General features: G+C 52.0%; 1 protein-coding gene across 2 annotated transcripts in view; it reads left to right on the top strand.

Annotated features, from left to right (window-relative positions):
* The first annotated feature begins 6,194 nt into the window (after positions 1 to 6,194).
* Positions 6,195 to 19,388, top strand: part of LOC116957425 (kynurenine--oxoglutarate transaminase 3-like) — a 43,726-nt gene continuing 30,532 nt past the window's right edge. Inside the window, exons 1-4 of one of the 2 annotated variants that reach the window (XM_032979548.2) lie at positions 6,195 to 6,379; positions 11,261 to 11,319; positions 14,925 to 15,075; positions 18,935 to 19,084. In XM_032979548.2, coding sequence (XP_032835439.2) covers positions 6,245 to 6,379; positions 11,261 to 11,319; positions 14,925 to 15,075; positions 18,935 to 19,084 — 495 coding nt within the window. In that variant the 5' untranslated portion in view covers positions 6,195 to 6,244. Of the gene's footprint in view, positions 6,380 to 11,260; positions 11,320 to 14,924; positions 15,076 to 16,015; positions 16,060 to 18,934; positions 19,085 to 19,388 lie in introns of those variants that run through there. The other variant, XM_076064885.1, reaches the window with a different exon arrangement.

The raw sequence follows: 19,388 nt of genomic DNA on the forward strand, positions 1-19,388 counted from the left end.
CGTTGTTGTTGGAGGGCGACTGCCTTCAACTGCCCAGTAGCGTCCTTCACGAGCCTCCTCCACAGAGGCCGATCTTGACACCGCTGGTACCAGTCATCGGCAAGTCCACTCAGCTCCACGTCCTCCTGTACCACGTCACTCCATCTCTTTTTTAGCCCGTGCCGCGCCCATTTAGCCCCCTCGATCCGGCCGAACAAAAGCTGTTTCGACATGCGGTGGCTGGGCATGCGGGCTACGTGACCCAGCCAACGCAGCCTTGCGTGCCGTAGGAGCTCACCGATGGGACCGTGTCCAGATCTTGCAAGAATTTGTGAGCTCCTCACACAATCCAGCCTGGTTAAACCCAGGATGGATCGTAGGCAGGCCAGCCTAAATGTTTCTAACCGGCGAAGATGTTCCATTAGGGGGGTCCATTAATTAATTACCACTAAACTACGGATAAATGACACACACACTGACACACATACGGACACACACACTCCAGACCACGACACAGCTAAATCAAAAGGAGCTCCGCCCCTTGCAAGAAGGCGGAGCCAGAAGGAGAAATTTTAACATGAAAAGGAGGCCCGCGAGCATTGAAATCAGATCATGGACCAGCGGACCAGCTCATCATCAGCCAGCAGAAGGAGACGACGACCATCAGAAGATCAGCCACCACCGGCGCAGAAGAAGTCTCCACAACTCGCCAGAATGGCGAGACTCGCTGCTTAGCTACGTGCCATGCCGTGCGAGTTCAACATCATCAGAAGAAGCTAGACGAGAACCCCAGCATCAGCCACCAAGGGGGCGGAAAGGGTCGCACGTTGACCCAACCGGCCATCAACGAACGAGCGCCGAGGCAGCTGCGACACGTGCTGTGAGCGCCACCTACCGACGGAACACCGCGCCTAACTCGACTGCTGTGAAAGAAGAAATCAACTATACGCATGACGCACTCTGCCCCCCCCCACCACCGCACGACAAACCTGGCGTCTGCCTTCACACAAATAATTAATTCCGAACACTGGCCTACTCAACATAATCCACGTCACTCGAAGCATACACGAGTCATTAACAAAAAAGGCTAATCCTCAAGTACGTGAGCCGTCAGTGGCCGTGAAGGTATCGCGGCAGACCGAGTGAACACAATCCGTCGTCTGTAAGCACATTAATCATTTTTCTTTCTTCTTAATTCGTTTGTTTGGGTTGCACGTCTAATCGCGTAAAATACCAATGGATTCATCAATACGAATTCATCCTTGACACCTTCGCCACGGAGCTACGCTCACTCATCAGGCGATCTGTCCACAATTAATTAAAGTTGGCCTAAGTTAAGAATCTCTGGGGAGAGCACGCGCACCATCGCACGCCATTACTCCAAGCCATTTTTTTCTAAATCATATGAATGAGCATGATGAATCCATTGACGTGTATTTGTGCCTTTGGGAATAATAACTTGTTTTGATTGCCTTTTCGTATGAATGTCGTCGCATAATTTTTAAGGACCTTTCGTTCATAATCGCCGCACGTGCTCATGTTACACTGCATAATAATCAATTGCTCTGATACCCAGTAACAACGTGATAAGAATTTGCATTGAGGGTTGCATATGGATTCATGAATTAGTGCAGTACTGTGTGGCCAATTTCAAGTATACGAATTTGCATATTGTAGGGTTAAGGTTTTTTGTGTAGAATAGCATGCATGTTTTAACGGCTCTCTCTCTCTCTCACCAACTGAGCTCGCGTTACGCGGTGGAATGAATCACGTGTGCCGTTGCCAAAGTGAAACAACGCAATCGTTGGCGGTTACCGTATCGATACTGTGTTGAAAATTCCAAGATTGAGGAGTTCGCATATTATATTAGAGCTAAGGTTTCATTTAGAATAAATTGCTTGAACACGGAAGTTTGGTGCGTTTCCTTCCCGTTTCATGCATAATAATCTTATTTATGAGAACTGTATTCTGCGTTGAGATCTCAATTGGAGACCTGACATAAACACACTAATACACTCAGTAAATGTTAAAGCGAGAATAATTGTATTACCGAGCGTTAATAATAAAGCGGAGCTTACTCTGGCATACTCGCATCACACCGGTATAGCTTCACGCGATTAATTGTATGATCCCGATTGATAACCCGGCCCTCGTCAGCCAGGCGGGGCCTTATTATCATAACGGCTTTCATTAGCATAATCACACCCACTCGCATAAATTAATACGATTATCTTTCGAATTAGCATAATGCGTGCGCATAATTACACCGATTAGCATAATTTCGGATAATTACGCAATTTTCCTAATTTCATTTAATTTTTATTATTTCATCAAAATTTTCATAACCGACATATACAACAGTACGTACGCAGATGGGGGGGGGGGGGGTAAAAAGTCCGTGTGCGTACAGGGAGGGGTCAAAATAAAGGTTTTTGGGTTAGATCGCGTTTATTTATAAATGTGTCGTAACCCTCCACCACCCGACACGGCCAATCAGCAAAAAAAGTGTCACGTTGACAAAAGACAAATAATTCACTACTTCAGCCCACCGGTGTGTTGAAGAGTGAATCCACATTTACAGTTTGAGTACGACGTTTCGCTGGTAAATACATCCAGCATCATCAAGCAATTCGCCAGAATGGTAAAGCCCTCGCTTGCTTCCGGTTTTTATATAGAGCAGCAGGGTGACGTCATCACTTAACTCATATCAGGTGCAGTGATTAGAGGCGGAGGGGGGTGGGGTATTGTAATTATATAATCGATTAGTAATCAGTCATTGGTTATGATTAGTAATGAGTTGTAGATTAGCAATTCTTTAAATGTAATGTGTATTATTTAATAATACGCTTCCAGGCCGCACTAAGCCTACCCCAAAAACCTTTATTATGAATAATATTGGTCGCGAAAGCCTACGTGTTAAACTGAGGGAGGGGTCAAGTTTTGATAGATTTTTCCGTACCTACTCAATGACCGCCGTCCCACCGACTCCTCCGTCACGATCGCGCTACAGCTCCCCGACTGCTCTGTCGGGTTCGGGCTACCGCCCCGCCCCCCCCCCCCAATGCCTCGCTCCCCTGTACCCCCCGACTTTGCTGCTGCCCCCCGCGTATTCGCGATTCAATCGGTGGGGGCCCGACCGCTCTACGCTTACGACCCGCCGCTCGGGCTCAGGGGCGGACGTGCTGCGGGGAGTGCCACCCGAGGAGTGAAACCCCGTCCCGTGCGTGTAAACACAAAAGGGGCACAAGCGCGCCGACGCGCGACTCCGCGGCCGCCCCGAGCCCCCACGCACGGGACCCGGGGTCGGGGGTCAGAAGTCGGGGGGGCGTCCACCGTGCGCGCGCCGCCGATTGGAGGGAGTCGCTCCGGCCCCGATTTAAAGGGCCGTTTAAAACAGCCGCGCGAGCACGCGGACACCAGGCGCTCTACCGAACGGTCGGATGCAGTTACCGCGCGCCCCGGTGACCCGACCAACGACACTCCACCCTCCTTCCCGCGCTCACAGAGACCACACGACACGGTTTATGCTCTCCTGGCGAATTATTTCTCCGCAACAAATCCGACGTAGCTCAGGGTGCCAACGTGGGTCAGCGGACGCTAGTCTATCCCTCGGTTGACCGGGACTTAAACCCTGACCTACCTCTCGCAACCTATCCGGCCGGGCGCTCCCTTATTCTGCCGTGGTTATTTAGCCCAAAGTCACCTCTCCCTCGCTTACGCTTGCTCCCACTCCGATGCGCCGGAAGCTGCGGAAGGGCGATGCCGGGCGTCGTCTCCGTGGAGAATTGGGCCTGGCTGGCTCCAACACCCCGCTGATCTCGATGCCTTCAGGAACACTACCCCGTCACTCCCTGGTTTCACCCCCTTTTATCGTTCTCCCTCACATCAAAGGGCACCGCGCGGCCCCGCCCCCGCCCCCCCCCCCCCCCCGCTGGCCTCCCGTCCAATCAGGGGCCCGGATTTTCCCGCTCTTTTGACAGTCGGATCCCGGCTCTGGTGACGTCACCGCGGTGGTCCCCCTCGACGTCCGCTTTTCTGCTCCTCCCGCTACCGGCCCGCTTGACCCGCGCTGCGTTGTTGCCTTTCCACCCGCGGCGGCTCAACCGCCCCTGCCGTGACCGCGCGATTGCACTCCCAGGTCACGGCGCTGCGGGGCACGTCAGCCTCGGGGGCGGGTTCGCCCAGTTCCCCGGCCGTGGGAAACCACGGGAGCTTGATCCCGTCGGGGGCTTCCGTACGAAAACCCGCCGGCAAGGTGACTCCCCCCTTCGGGCCTTTCGTGGGGCGGCGTCCCGGTGCCATCGCTCCTTGGGGGCGGCGTCACGGCGGTGGGCACGGCCCAGACGGGAGCGGCTCCGTGGCTGCGGCACCGCAGATTGTCCCCTTACACCACCCCCCTCCCCCCCTCCCCCAGATTTTCTCCCGCAGTCATGAATACAATAGAGTTTTTCGATCGCTGTGCTGCTGCAGATTTCTAGATTTGAAGCTTTCGTGACTGCGAGGATCCACACTCTTTGGTTCTATTCGGTTAACGTCGCGTAGGTAAAACAATAAAACGACAAAAATCACGACGTTTCGGCCACGACACAAGCGGCCTTCATCAGGTGAAGGGTCCAGGCTGTCTCGAGGACAGCGCTGGAGTAGATGTCCACACGACGATGATGATGATGATGGTGACGATTTAGCCACTTTGTGAGTGGTTGGTTATCCATTTGTAGGTGTGCAGGGTCGCTTCTGAGAGATAAGTTACAAAGTTCAGTGGTAGGATGGGGGGGGGTGGGTGGATGAGTGTTGTACTTGCGAGTGTCTGGGTGATATGTTTAACCCGTCTTGGACTTTGCACCACGGCTATCGGTGTTTGTGTCACTGTGGTTGTTATTGTCACGTTCTTACCCCGTGGCCCGCTACCGCACAGGTCTGTGAGTTAAAAGAGCTTCATGGCCCTTCGGATTCCTCCTGCTGCAGTATAAATAAAACATATTTCTGATTCTGCATTCGTTCCCGGGGTCCGTTCGTAAGTCGAGGTGTTCGTAAGTCGAAGCGCCTTTTTTCAGTGGAAGTGCCTGTAAGTCGATGTGGTCATAAGTCGAGGTGTTTGTAAGTCGAGGTGTTTGTAAGTCGAGGTGTTCGTAAGTCGAAGCGCCTTTTTTCAGTGGAAGTGCCTGTAAGTCGATGTGGTCATAAGTCGAGGTGTTTGTAAGTCGAGGTGTTTGTAAGTCGAGGTGCTTGTAAGTCGAGGTGTTCGTAAGTCGGTACAAAACTTATTGGTTCTTTTGGTAAAGTAACGTAGATATATATTCTTGGTTCTTTCGGTAAAGTCACGTAGAAGGGAAACAATAAAACAATAAAATAATATAAAACAAGAACCAAGAATATGAATCCCTGCAGTCACGAAAGCTTTATATCAAAATTTAACGTAGATATGTTCAAAAAAATAATAAAAATAACAGAAAACCACGCAATCGGTGGGCGTAGTTTATTTTCTTTCTTTGAACCTATCTCCGTGACTTTACCGAAAGACCAAAGAATATTAATTTCTGCAGTTAGGAAAGCTTCGAGTGAAGATTCAAAACAATGTACAGTACTGTAATGTACTGTATTTAAATGGACCATGAGACCCTCCCCTCCCTCCATGGGCGCGGCCATATTGGCAATGCCGCTTGACGTCACGTCCGCCGGATGAAGCGGAAATGACTTGCGGGTGGGGATGGGGTCAGCGGGGCGGGGTGAGCGGGTAAGGGGGGGGGAGGTGGGCGTGGCTGACGAGGTTGGCGGGGGCGGGGCTGGCGTTGGTTGCAGTGGCGGGGTGGGCGGGGTTTGGCTGGGGCGTCGCTGCCGTTGGTTGGAGGGGCGGGGTGGGCGGGGCTGGCGGTGCTAACGGGAGCGAGGCGACCCCGGGGGAGGGGGCCGGGCGACCCGGGGGGGTGGGGCGGGGCGACCCGGGGGGGCGGGGCGACCCGGGGGGGGGGCGGGGGCGTCGCTGCCGTTGGTTGGAGGGGCCGGGTGGGCGGGGCTGGCGGTGCTAACGGGAGCGAGGCGACCCCGGGGGAGGGGGCCGGGCGACCCGGGGGGGTGGGGCGGGGCGACCCGGGGGGGCGGGGCGACCCGGGGGGGCGGGGCGACCCGGGGGGGGGGCGGGGGCGTCGCTGCCGTTGGTTGGAGGGGCCGGGTGGGCGGGGCTGGCGGTGTTAACGGGAGCGAGGCGACCCCGGGGGGGGCGTGGCAACCCGGAGGGGGCGGGGCTATTTCCGCCGAGCCCTCGACCATGACTTCGTGGATCAGAGCGGCGACTTTTTTGGCATCGCCGTCTCGGCTCTGGTGTCAGAGGAGGCCCTCTTCACTCCTCTCCTCCTCATCATCCTCATCCTCCTCCTCGTCATCCTTCTCTACTCTGCAAGGGGTACAGGCAGACCCACACCGCTTTGCGCAGCGCCCAGGATGCACGCGAAAGTTTGCAACACTTTGTAGATTATTTTAAAAACATATATTTTTTTGTCTGTCTCGTGCCATTTTTCTTTTTGTGTCTTTTACCGAATGTCAACGTCCCCCTCCCCCAACACCACCGAGCTACACAGAGACCCATAGACACGTAGAGATACATAGAGACCCATAGACACGTAGAGATACACAGAGACCCATAGACACGTAGAGATACACAGAGACCCATAGACACGTAGAGATACACAGAGACCCATAGACACGTAGAGATACATAGAGACCCATAGACACGTAGAGATACATAGCGACCCATAGAGATACACAGAGACCCATAGACACGTAGAGATGCATAGAGACCCATAGACACGTAGAGATACATAGAGACCCATAGACACGTGGAGATACACAGAGACCCATAGAGATACATAGAGACCCATAGACACGTAGAGATACATAGAGACCCATAGACACGTAGAGATACATAGAGACCCACAGACACGTAGAGATACACAGAGACCCATAGACACGTAGAGATACACAGAGACCCATAGACACGTAGAGATACATAGCGACCCATAGACACGTAGAGATACACAGAGACCCATAGAGATACATAGAGACCCATAGACACGTAGAGATACATAGAGACCCATAGACACGTAGAGATACATAGACCCATAGACACGTAGAGATACACAGAGACCCATAGACACGTAGAGATACATAGAGACCCATAGACACGTAGAGATACACAGACCCATAGATACACAGAGACCCATAGACACGTAGAGATACACAGAGACCCACAGACACGTAGAGATACATAGAGACCCATAGACACGTAGAGATACATAGAGACCCATAGACACATAGAGATACACAGAGACCCATAGACACGTAGAGATACATAGACACGTAGATATACATAGAGACCCATAGACACGTAGAGATACATAGAGACCCATAGACACGTAGAGATACATAGAGACCCATAGACACGTAGAGATACACAGAGACACATAGAGACCCATAGACACATAGAGATACATAGAGACCCATAGACACGTAGAGATACATAGAGACCCATAGACACGTAGAGATACATAGAGACCCATAGACACGTAGAGATACACAGAGACCCATAGACACGTAGAGATACACAGAGACCCACAGACACGTAGAGATACACAGAGACCCATAGACACGTAGAGATACATAGAGACCCATAGACACGTAGAGATACATAGAGACCCATAGACACGTAGAGATACATAGAGACCCATAGACACGTAGAGATACACAGAGACCCATAGAGATACATAGAGACCCATAGACACGTAGAGATACACAGAGACCCACAGACACGTAGAGATACATAGAGACCCATAGACACGTAGAGATACACAGAGACCCATAGACACGTAGAGATACATAGAGACCCATAGACACGTAGAGATACATAGAGACCCATAGACACGTAGAGATACATAGAGACCCATAGACACGTAGAGATACACAGAGACCCATAGAGATACATAGAGACCCATAGACACGTAGAGATACACAGAGACCCATAGACACGTAGAGATACATAGAGACCCATAGACATACATAGAGACCCATAGACACGTAGAGATACATAGAGACCCATAGACACGTAGAGATACATAGAGACCCATAGACACGTAGAGATACACAGAGACCCATAGAGATACATAGAGACCCATAGACACGTAGAGATACACAGAGACCCATAGACACGTAGAGATACATAGAGACCCATAGACACATAGAGATACACAGAGACCCATAGACACGTAGAGATACATAGAGACCCATAGACACGTAGAGATACACAGAGACCCATAGACACGTAGAGATACACAGAGACCCATAGACACGTAGAGATACATAGACACGTAGAGATACATAGAGACCCATAGACACGTAGAGATACACAGAGACCCATAGACACGTAGAGATGCATAGAGACCCATAAACACGTAGAGATACATAGAGACCCATAGACACGTAGAGATACATAGAGACCCATAGACACGTAGAGATACATAGAGACCCATAGACACGTAGAGACACACAGAGACCCATAGACACGTAGAGATACATAGAGACCCATAGACACGTAGAGATACATAGAGACCCATAGACACGTAGATATACACAGAGACCCATAGACACGTAGAGATACATAGAGACCCATAGACACGTAGAGATACACAGAGACCCATAGACACGTAGAGACCTTTTTATGTATGTTACACTCCTATCATTGTGTGTTTTGTGCCGTGTGTGATGTGTTTTGTGCTGTGTACACGTGTTGTGTACACGTGTACACGTGTTGTGTACCATCATCTGGTCGAACTAAATTTGAGAGACAAAACACAGACACGGAGACACACAGAGACACAGAGAGACACACGGAGACACACATAGACAACAACAACAACCGCCATTCGCCACTAAGTGGCGGTGACGTCACCACGACGCTTGTGCCAGGCCATGTGCACCCTGAGGCCACGTGAAGTGTAGAACGCCCGCTGGCAGGAGGTCACGGGGCAGACCCAGGTGCCACGGGTCGATTGACTGAGATGACTGGCTGATGCACCACCTGTGCCCCCTACTGTGCCAACATGCTGTGCTTTAGCCACCCGGCGCTCCGCTCGTTGTTGTGAGCGTCGCTCCTCCGCCCTCCGTTGTTGTTGGAGGGCGACTACCTCCAACTGCCCAGTAGCATCCTTCACGAGCCTCCTCCACAGAGGCCGATCTTGACACCGCTGGTACCAGTCATCGGCAAGTCCACTCAGCTCCACGTCCTCCTGTACCACATCACTCCATCTCTTCTCTAGCCCGTGCCGCGCCCGCTTAGCCCCCTCGATCCGGCCGAACAAAAGCTGTTTCGGCATGCGGTGGCTGGGCATGCGGGCTACATGACCCAGCCATCGCAGCCTTGCCCGCCGGAGGAGCTCGCCGATGGGACCCTGCCCAGATCTTTCAAGGATTTGTGAGCTCCTCATACAATCCAGTCTGGTTAAACCCAGGATGGATCGTAGGCAGGCCAGCCTAAATGTTTCTAACCAGTGAAGATGTTCCATTAGGGGAGTCCACGTTTCACAAGCATAAAAAAGAGACACACACAGAGAGACAACACAGAGACAGAGAGACACACAGAGACACAGAGACACACACAGAGACACACAGATACACACAGAGACAGAGAGACAACACAACACAGAGACACAGAGAGAGACACAACACAGACACACAGACACAAAATAGACACAGAGACAACACAGAGAGACACACACAACACAGACACACAGAGACAACACAGACACAGAGAGAGAGACAACACAGACAGAGACACACAGAGAGACAACACAGACACAGAGAGACACACAACACAGACACACACAGAGAGAGACACACAACACAGACACAGAGAGACACACAGACACAGAGAGAGACACAACACAGACACACAGAGAGAGACAACACAGACACAGAGACACACAACACAGAGACACACAGAGAGAGACACAACACAGACACACAGAGACACAACACAGACACACATAGAGACAACACAGACACAGAGAGACACACAACACAGAGACACACAGAGAGAGACACAACACAGACACACAGACACACAGAGACACAACACAGACACACAGAGAGACAACACAGACACACACAGAGAGACACACAGACACAGATACACAGAGACACACGCAACATTGACACACAGAGAGACACACACAACACAGACACACAGAGAGAGACAACACAGACACAGAGAGACACACACAACACAGACACACAGAGAGACAACACAGACACACAGAGAGACACACAGATACACTTAGACACACACAACATAGACACAGAGAGAGACACACAGACACACAGAGAGAGACAACATAGACACACAGAGAGAGAGACACACAGAGAGACACACACACAGAGACACACAACGTAGACACACAGAGAGAGACACAACACAGAGACACAGAGAGAGACACACAACATAGACACACAGAGAGACAACACAGACACACAGAGAGACACACAGAGAGAGAGACAACATAGACACACAGAGAGAGAGACACACAGACACAGAGAGAGACACACACAGAGACACACAACGTAGACACAGAGAGACACACAACACAGAGACACACAGAGAGAGACACACAACACAGAGAGAGACACACAACATAGACACACAGAGACACACAACACAGACACAGAGAGACACAACACAGACACACACAGAGAGACACACAACACAGACACAGAGAGACACACAACACAGACACACACAGAGAGACACACAACACAGACACACACAGAGAGACACACACAACACAGACACACAGAGAGACACACACCACAGACACACACAGATAGACACACAAAACACACACACACAGATAGACACACAAACACAGACACACGGAGACCCAATACCTCTGTGTTGAGGCCTTCCATACATAGAGAGAGAGAGAGAGTTGGGTCTGCTGTAGCAGAGGCATCAGCATGTCAATGAAAGACCCAGCAAGAGTGGCACGTTCTCGAGAGAGAGTTGAGTGGAAATCCACCCCCGAAGCCAAACGAGGGAAAGAAGGCGGAATGGCCCAATGAGAGGGCCTCGTAACAACATGTTTAGAGCGAGAGAAATAGTTTGAGAGTCGGCTAACACACAGTTAACGCATAGCCTGGTTGATCACGAGCAAAGTGATGGTGATGATGATGATGATGCTGGTGGTGGTTGTTGTTGTTGTTGACGTTGTGGCCTTCTGGTGTGGTGTGACCCTGCAAGGTGACCATGTCGCGACACACCAACGCACAGCGCATCGATGGGCTGGACAAGAACGTGTGGTGAGTGGTGTGGTGAGTGGTGTGGTGAGTGGTGTGGTGAGTGGTGTGTGGTGTGGTGTGTGGTGTGGTGAGTGGTGTGGTGTGTGGTGAGTGGTGTGGTGAGTGGTGTGTGGTGTGGTGTGGTGAGTGGTGAGTGGTGTGGTGAGTGGTGTGGTGTGTGGTGTGGTTTGTGGTGTGTGGTGTGGTGTGTGGTGAGTGGTGTGGTGAGTGGTGTGGTGTGGTGTGTGGTGTGGTGAGTGGTGTGGTGAGTGGTGTGGTGAGTGGTGTGGTGAGTGGTGTGGTGAGTGGTGTGGTGTGTGGTGTGGTGAGTGGTGTGGTGAGTGGTGTGGTGTGGTGTGGTGAGTGGTGTGTGGTGTGGTGTGTGGTGAGTGGTGTGGTGAGTGGTGTGGTGAGTGGTGTGGTGAGTGGTGTGGTGAGTGGTGTGGTGAGTGGTGTTGTGAGTGGTGTGTGGTGTGGTGAGTGGTGTGGTGAGTGGTGTGGTGAGTGGTGTGGTGAGTGGTGTGGTGAGTGGTGTGGTGAGTGGTGTGTGGTGTGTGGTGTGGTGTGTGGTGTGTGGTGTGGTGAGTGGTGTGGTGAGTTGTGTGGTGTGGTGAGTGGTGTGGTGAGTGGTGTGGTGAGTGGTGTGGTGAGTGGTGTGGTGTGTGGTGTATGGTGAGTGGTGTGGTGAGTGGTGTGGTGTGGTGTGTGGTGAGTGGTGTGGTGAGTGGTGCGGTGAGTGGTGCGGGTGAGTGGTGTGGTGAGTGGTGTGTGGTGTGTGGTGAGTGGTGTGGTGAGTGGTGTGTGGTGTGTGGTGTGGTGTGTGGTGTGGTGTGTGGTGTGGTGAGTGGTGTGGTGAGTGGTGTGGTGAGTGGTGTGGTGAGTGGTGCGGTGAGTGGTGTGGTGAGTGGTGCGGTGAGTGGTGTGGTGAGTGGTGTGTGGTGTGGTGGTAGTGTGGTGAGTGGTGTGTGGTGTGTGGTGTGGTGAGTGGTGTGTGGTGTGGTGAGTGGTGTGGTGTGTGGTGTGGTGAGTGGTGTGTGTTGTGGTGTGGTGAGTGGTGTGGTGTGGTGTGTGGTGTGGTGAGTGGTGTGGTGAGTGGTGTGGTGAGTGGTGTGGTGTGGTGAGTTGTGTGGTGAGTGGTGTGGTGTGGTGAGTGGTGAGTGGTGAGTGGTGAGTGGTGTGGTGAGTGGTGTGGTGAGTGGTGTGGTGAGTGGTGAGTGATGTGGTGTGGTGAGTGGTGTGGTGAGTGGTGTGGTGAGTGGTGCGGTGAGTGGTGCGGTGAGTGGTGCGGTGAGTGGTGCGGTGAGTGGTGCGGTGAGTGGTGTGGTGCGGTGAGTGGTGCGGTGAGTGGTGCGGTGAGTGGTGCGGTGAGTGGTGCGGTGAGTGGTGAGTGGCATTGGGTTGCTCTGCAATCTCCTATGTCACTCGGTACGCCCACACACACACAGACACACACATACACACACACACACACAGACACACACACAGACACACACAGACACACACACACACAGACACACACACAGACACACACACACACACAGACACACACACAGACACACACATACACACACACACACAGACACACACACAGACACACACACACACACACAGACACACACACACACAGACACACACACAGACACACACAGACACACACACAGACACACACACAGACAGACACACACACAGACACACACACACAGACACACACACACAGACACACACACACAGACACACACACAGACACACACACACAGACACACAAACACAGACACACACACAGACACAAAGACAAAGATCCCCCATATAGCCTGTAACATACTGTAGGGGCAAGTGCTGTTAGCGAGCACCTATGAAGGCCGGAACGGTACACGAGGGGGTGGGTGGCCAGCACCACGCCCGACCGCCTTTGTCTCCCTAGTGGCGATGTTCACACACAGCACCAGGTACTCAGTTGAGGCTGAGTCGACCTAGGGGAGGCCCGGAACCGGTTCAGATAATCGTCACTGGTGTTGGCCGTGAGCGGGAGTCAAACCCGGGTCGCCAGGTTCATAGCGCAGTGTAGCGCTAACCGCTACACACACACAGACACACCCGGCTAGCCACCCACCCAGCCAACCACCCACCCAGCCAGCCACCCACCCAGCCAGCTGCCCACCCACCCACCCAGCTACCCACCCACCCATCCAGCTACCCACCCACCCAGCCACCCACCCACCCAGCCACCCACCCATCCACCCAGCCACCCACCCACCCAGCCACCCACCCACCCACCCAGCCACCCACCCACCCACCCAGCCACCCACCCACCCAGCCACCCACCCACCCAGCCACCCACCCACCCAGCCACCCACCCACCCACCCAGCCACCCACCCAGCCACCCACCCACCCAGCCTGAACAGGCTGTACGGGCAAATGCTGTTAGCGTACCGGTGAATAGGTTAATGAATGACACGGTGATGACACGGTGATGTCACGGTGATGTCACGGTGATGACACCGTGATGTCACGGTGATGTCACGGTGATGTCACGGTGATGTCACGGTGATGTCACGGTGATGACACGGTGATGTCACGGTGATGTCACGGTGATGTCACGGTGATGTCACGGTGATGACACGGTGATGTCACGGTGATGACACGGTGATGTCACGGTGATGACACGGTGATGTCACGGTGATGTCACGGTGATGACACGGTGATGACACGGTGATGTCACGGTGATGACACGGTGATGACACGGTGATGTCACGGTGATGTCACGGTGATGACACGGTGATGACACGGTGATGACACGGTGATGTGACGGTGATGACACGGTGATGACACGGTGATGTCACGGTGATGACACGGTGATGTCACGGTGATGACACGGTGATGTCACGGTGATGACCCGGCGGTGGTGGTGTTGGTGTTGTCCTGGTGTCGTTCCGGTGGTGGTGGTGGTGTTGACCCCGTGGTGGTGTTGGTGTTGTCGTGCCGGTGATGACCCAGCGGTGTTGGTGTTGGTGTCGTCGTGGTGTGGTTCCGGTGGTGGTGGTATTGACCCCTTGGTGGTGTTGGTGTTGGTGTCGTCGTGGTGTTGTCGTGCCGGTGGTGGTGGTGGTGGTATTGACCCCTTGGTGGTGTTGGTGTCGTCGTGGTGTTGTCGTGCCGGTGGTGGTGGTGGTGGTGGTATTGACCCCTTGGTGGTGTTGGTGTCGTCGTGGTGTTGTCGTGCCGGTGGTGGTGGTGGTGGTATTGACCCCTTGGTGGTGTTGGTGTCGTCGTGGTGTGGTTCCGGTGGTGGTGGTGGTGGTGGTATTGACCCCTTGGTGGTGTTGGTGCCGTCGTGGTGTTGTCGTGCCGGTGGTGGTGGTGGTGGTGGTGGTGGTATTGACCCCTTGGTGGTGTTGGTGTCGTCGTGGTGTTGTCGTGCCGGTGGTGGTGGTGTTGGTGGTGGTATTGACCCCTTGGTGGTGTTGGTGTCGTCGTGGTGTGGTTCCGGTGGTGGTGGTGGTGGTGGTGGTGTTGACCCCTTGGTGGTGTTGGTGTCGTCGTGGTGTGGTTCCGGTGGTGGTGGTGGTGGTGGTATTGACCCCTTGGTGGTGTTGGTGTCGTCGTGGTGTTGTCGTGCCGGTGGCAGGGTGGAGTTTGTGAAGCTGGCCAGGGACTACCCCTCGGTGAACCTGGGCCAGGGCTTCCCGGACTTCGCGGCGCCGGAGTCGGTGACGCGGGCACTGGCGGAGTGTGCTCTCAGCCCGGAGCCGCTCATGCAGCAGTACACACGCAGCTTCGTGCGTGCACGTTCACTCATTCATTCATTCACTCACTCATTCACTCACTCATTCACTCACTCACTCACTCGCTCGCTCATGCAGCAGTACACACGCAGCTTCGTGCGTGCACGTTCACTCATTCATTCACGCACTCATTCACTCATTCACTCACTCATTCATTCACTCATTCACTCACTCATTCACTCACTCATTCACTCACTCATTCACTCACTCATTCACTCACTCACTCATTCACTTATTCATTCACTCATTCACTCACTCACTCATTCACTCATTCACTCACTCACTCACTCATTCACTCATTCACTCACTCACTCGTTCACTCATTCATTCATTCATTCACTCATTCATTCACTCACTCATTCACTCATTAATTCACTCACTCACTCGTTCACTCACTGACTCACTCATTCACTCACTCATTCACTCACTCATTCACGCATTCATTCACTCACTCACTCATTCACTCACTCACTTATTCATTCACTCATTCACTCACTCATTCACTCACTCGCTCATGCAGCAGTACACACGCAGCTTCGTGCGTGCACGTTCACTCATTCGTTCATTCATTCACTCACTCATTCACTCACTCATTCACTCACTCATTCATTCACTCATTCACTCGTTCACTCACTCATTCACTCGCTCGCTCATGCAGCAGTACACACGCAGCTTCGTGCGTGCACGGTCACTCATTCGTTCACTCACTCATTCACTCATTCACTCACTCATTCACTCATTCACTTATTCACTCACTCACTCACTCGTTCACTCATTCACTTACTTACTCACTCATTCACTTACTTACTTACTCACTTACTCACTTACTTACTCACTCACTCACTTACTCACTAGCTCACTCGTTCACTCACTCACTCATTCACTCATTCACTCACTCACTCACTCATTCACTCACTCACTCATTCACTCACTCATTCACTCATTCACTCGCTCATGCAGCAGTACACACGCAGCTTCGTACGTGCACGTTCACTCATTCATTCACTCGTTCACATCGTTCACTCACTCGTTCACTCACTCATTCATTCACTCACTCACTCATTCGCTCACTCGCTCACTCATTCACTCTCTCGCTCTATGTCTATCTATCTCCCTCTGTCTCTCTCTCTATCTCTCTCTATCTATCTCCCTCTCTGTCTATCTCTCTCCGTACCCAGGGCCACCCAGCTCTGGTGCGTGCCCTCTCCACCCTCTACTCTGGTGTCCACTTCACACACCACACTACACACACCACACTACACACACCACACTACACCACACCACACTACACACACCACACTACACTACACACACCACTACACACACCACACTACACACACCACACTACACACACCACACTACACACACCACACCACACACACCACACCACACACACCACACACACCACACACACCACCACACACACCACACTACACACACCACACTACACACACCACACTACACACACACACACACCACACACACCACACACACCACCACACCACACTACACACACTACACACACCACACTACACACACCACACTACACACACCACACTACACACCACCACACACACCACACTACACACACCACACTACACACACCACACACACCACACTACACACACCACACTACACACACCACACTACACACACCACACTACACACACTACACACACTACACACACCACACTACACACACCACACCACACTACATACACCACACTACACACACCACACTACACACACCACACCACACACACCACACTACACACACCACACTACACACACCACACTACACACACCACACTACACACACCACACTACACACACTACACCACACACACCACACCACACACACCACACCACACCACACTACACACACTACACACACCACACTACACACACCACACTACACACACCACACTACACACACCACACACACCACACTACACACACCACACTACACACACCACACACACCACACTACACACACCACACTACACACACCACACTACACACACCACACTACACACACTACACACACTACACACACCACACTACACACACCACACCACACTACATACACCACACTACACACACCACACTACACACACCACACCACACACACCACACTACACACACCACACTACACACACCACACTACACACACCACACTACACACACCACACTACACACACCACACTACACACACCACACTACACCCACCACACTACACACACCACATTACACACACCACACTACACACACCACACTACACACACTACACTACACACACCACACTACACACACCACACTACACACACCACACCACACACACCACACTACACACACCACACTACACACACCACACTACACACACCACACTACACACACCACACTACACACACCACACCACACACACCACACCACACACCACACCACACACACCACACCACACACACCACACTACACACACCACACTACACACACCACACTACACACACCACATTACACACACTACACCACACACACCACACACACCACACCACACCACACTACACACACTACACACACCACACTACACACACCACACTACACACACCACACTACACACACCACACACACACCACACTACACACACCACACTACACACACCACACACACCACACTACACACACCACACTACACACACCACACTACACACACTACACACACCACACTACACACACCACACCACACTACACACACCACACTACACACACCACACTACACACACCACACCACACACACCACACTACACACACCACACTACACACACCACACTACACACACCATACTACACACACCACACTACACACACCACACTACACACACCACACTACACACACCACACCACACACACCACACTACACCCACCACACTACACACACCACATTACACACACTACACACACCACACTACACACACTACACTACACACACCACACTACACACACCACACTACACACACCACACTACACACACCATACCACACACACCACACTACACACACTACACTACACACACTACACTACACACACCACACCACACACTACACACACCACACTACACACACTACACTACACACACCACACTACACACACTACACTACACACACCACACTACACACACTACACTACACACACCACACTACACACACCACACTGTCTCTATGTATCTCTCTATCTCTATGTATCTCTCTATCTATGTCTATCTATCTCTATGTATCTCTCTATCTCTATGTATCTCTATGTATATCTCTATGTATATCTCTATGTATATCTCTATGTATCTCTCTGTATCTCTATGTATATCTCTATGTATCTCTATGTATCTCTCTATCTCTATGTATATCTCTATGTATATCTCTATGTATATCTCTATGTATCTCTCTATCTATATGTATCTCTCTGTATCTCTATGTATATCTCTATGTATCTCTATGCATCTCTCTATGTCTCTATGTATCTCTATGTATCTCTATGTATATCTCTCTGTATCTCTCTGTATCTCTATGTATCTCTCTGTATCTCTATGTATATCTCTATGTATCTCTATGTATCTATCTATATGTATCTCTCTCTCTGTATCTCTCTATCTCTATGTATATCTCTATGTATCTCTCTGTATCTCTATGTATATCTCTATGTATATCTCTATCTATCTCTCTATGTCTCTATGTATCTCTATGTATATCTCTATGTATATCTCTCTGTATCTCTATGTATCTCTCTATCTATATGTATCTCTCTCTCTGTATCTCTCTGTATCTCTATGTATATCTTTCTATCTCTATGTATCTCTGTGCCCAGGGCCACCCAGCTCTGGTACGTGCCCTCTCCACCCTCTACTCCGGTGTCCACGGCCGGGAGCTCGACCCGGAGTCCAACTTGCTGGTCTCCGTCGGGGGCTACGGAGCTCTCTTCTGCTGTGTTCAGGCCCTGGTGCAGCACGGAGACGAGGTGGGGGCCCCCCTGACCCCCCCTTGACCCCTCCTGACCCCTCCCTGACCCCCCCCCCCTGACCCCTCCATGACCCCCCCCGTGGCCCCCCCATGACCCCCCTCCCCGAAACAGCCCCCACCACCCCCGACCCCCACCTCCATAACCCTGTAGTGTGGTGTGTGTAGTGTGTAGTGTGGTGTGTGTAGTGTGGTGTGTGTAGTGTGGTGTGTGTAGTGTGTAGTGTGGTGTGTGTAGTGTGTGTAGTGTGGTGTGTGTAGTGTGTGTAGTGTGGTGTGTGTAGTGTGGTGTGTGTGGCGTGTGT

The sequence above is a fragment of the Petromyzon marinus genome, unplaced genomic scaffold (genome assembly GCF_048934315.1).
Source record: "Petromyzon marinus isolate PM22_M1 ecotype Great Lakes invasive population unplaced genomic scaffold, UKy_Petmar_22M1.pri1.0 PM_Scaffold_87, whole genome shotgun sequence".
Classification (NCBI taxonomy): domain Eukaryota; kingdom Metazoa; phylum Chordata; class Hyperoartia; order Petromyzontiformes; family Petromyzontidae; genus Petromyzon; species Petromyzon marinus.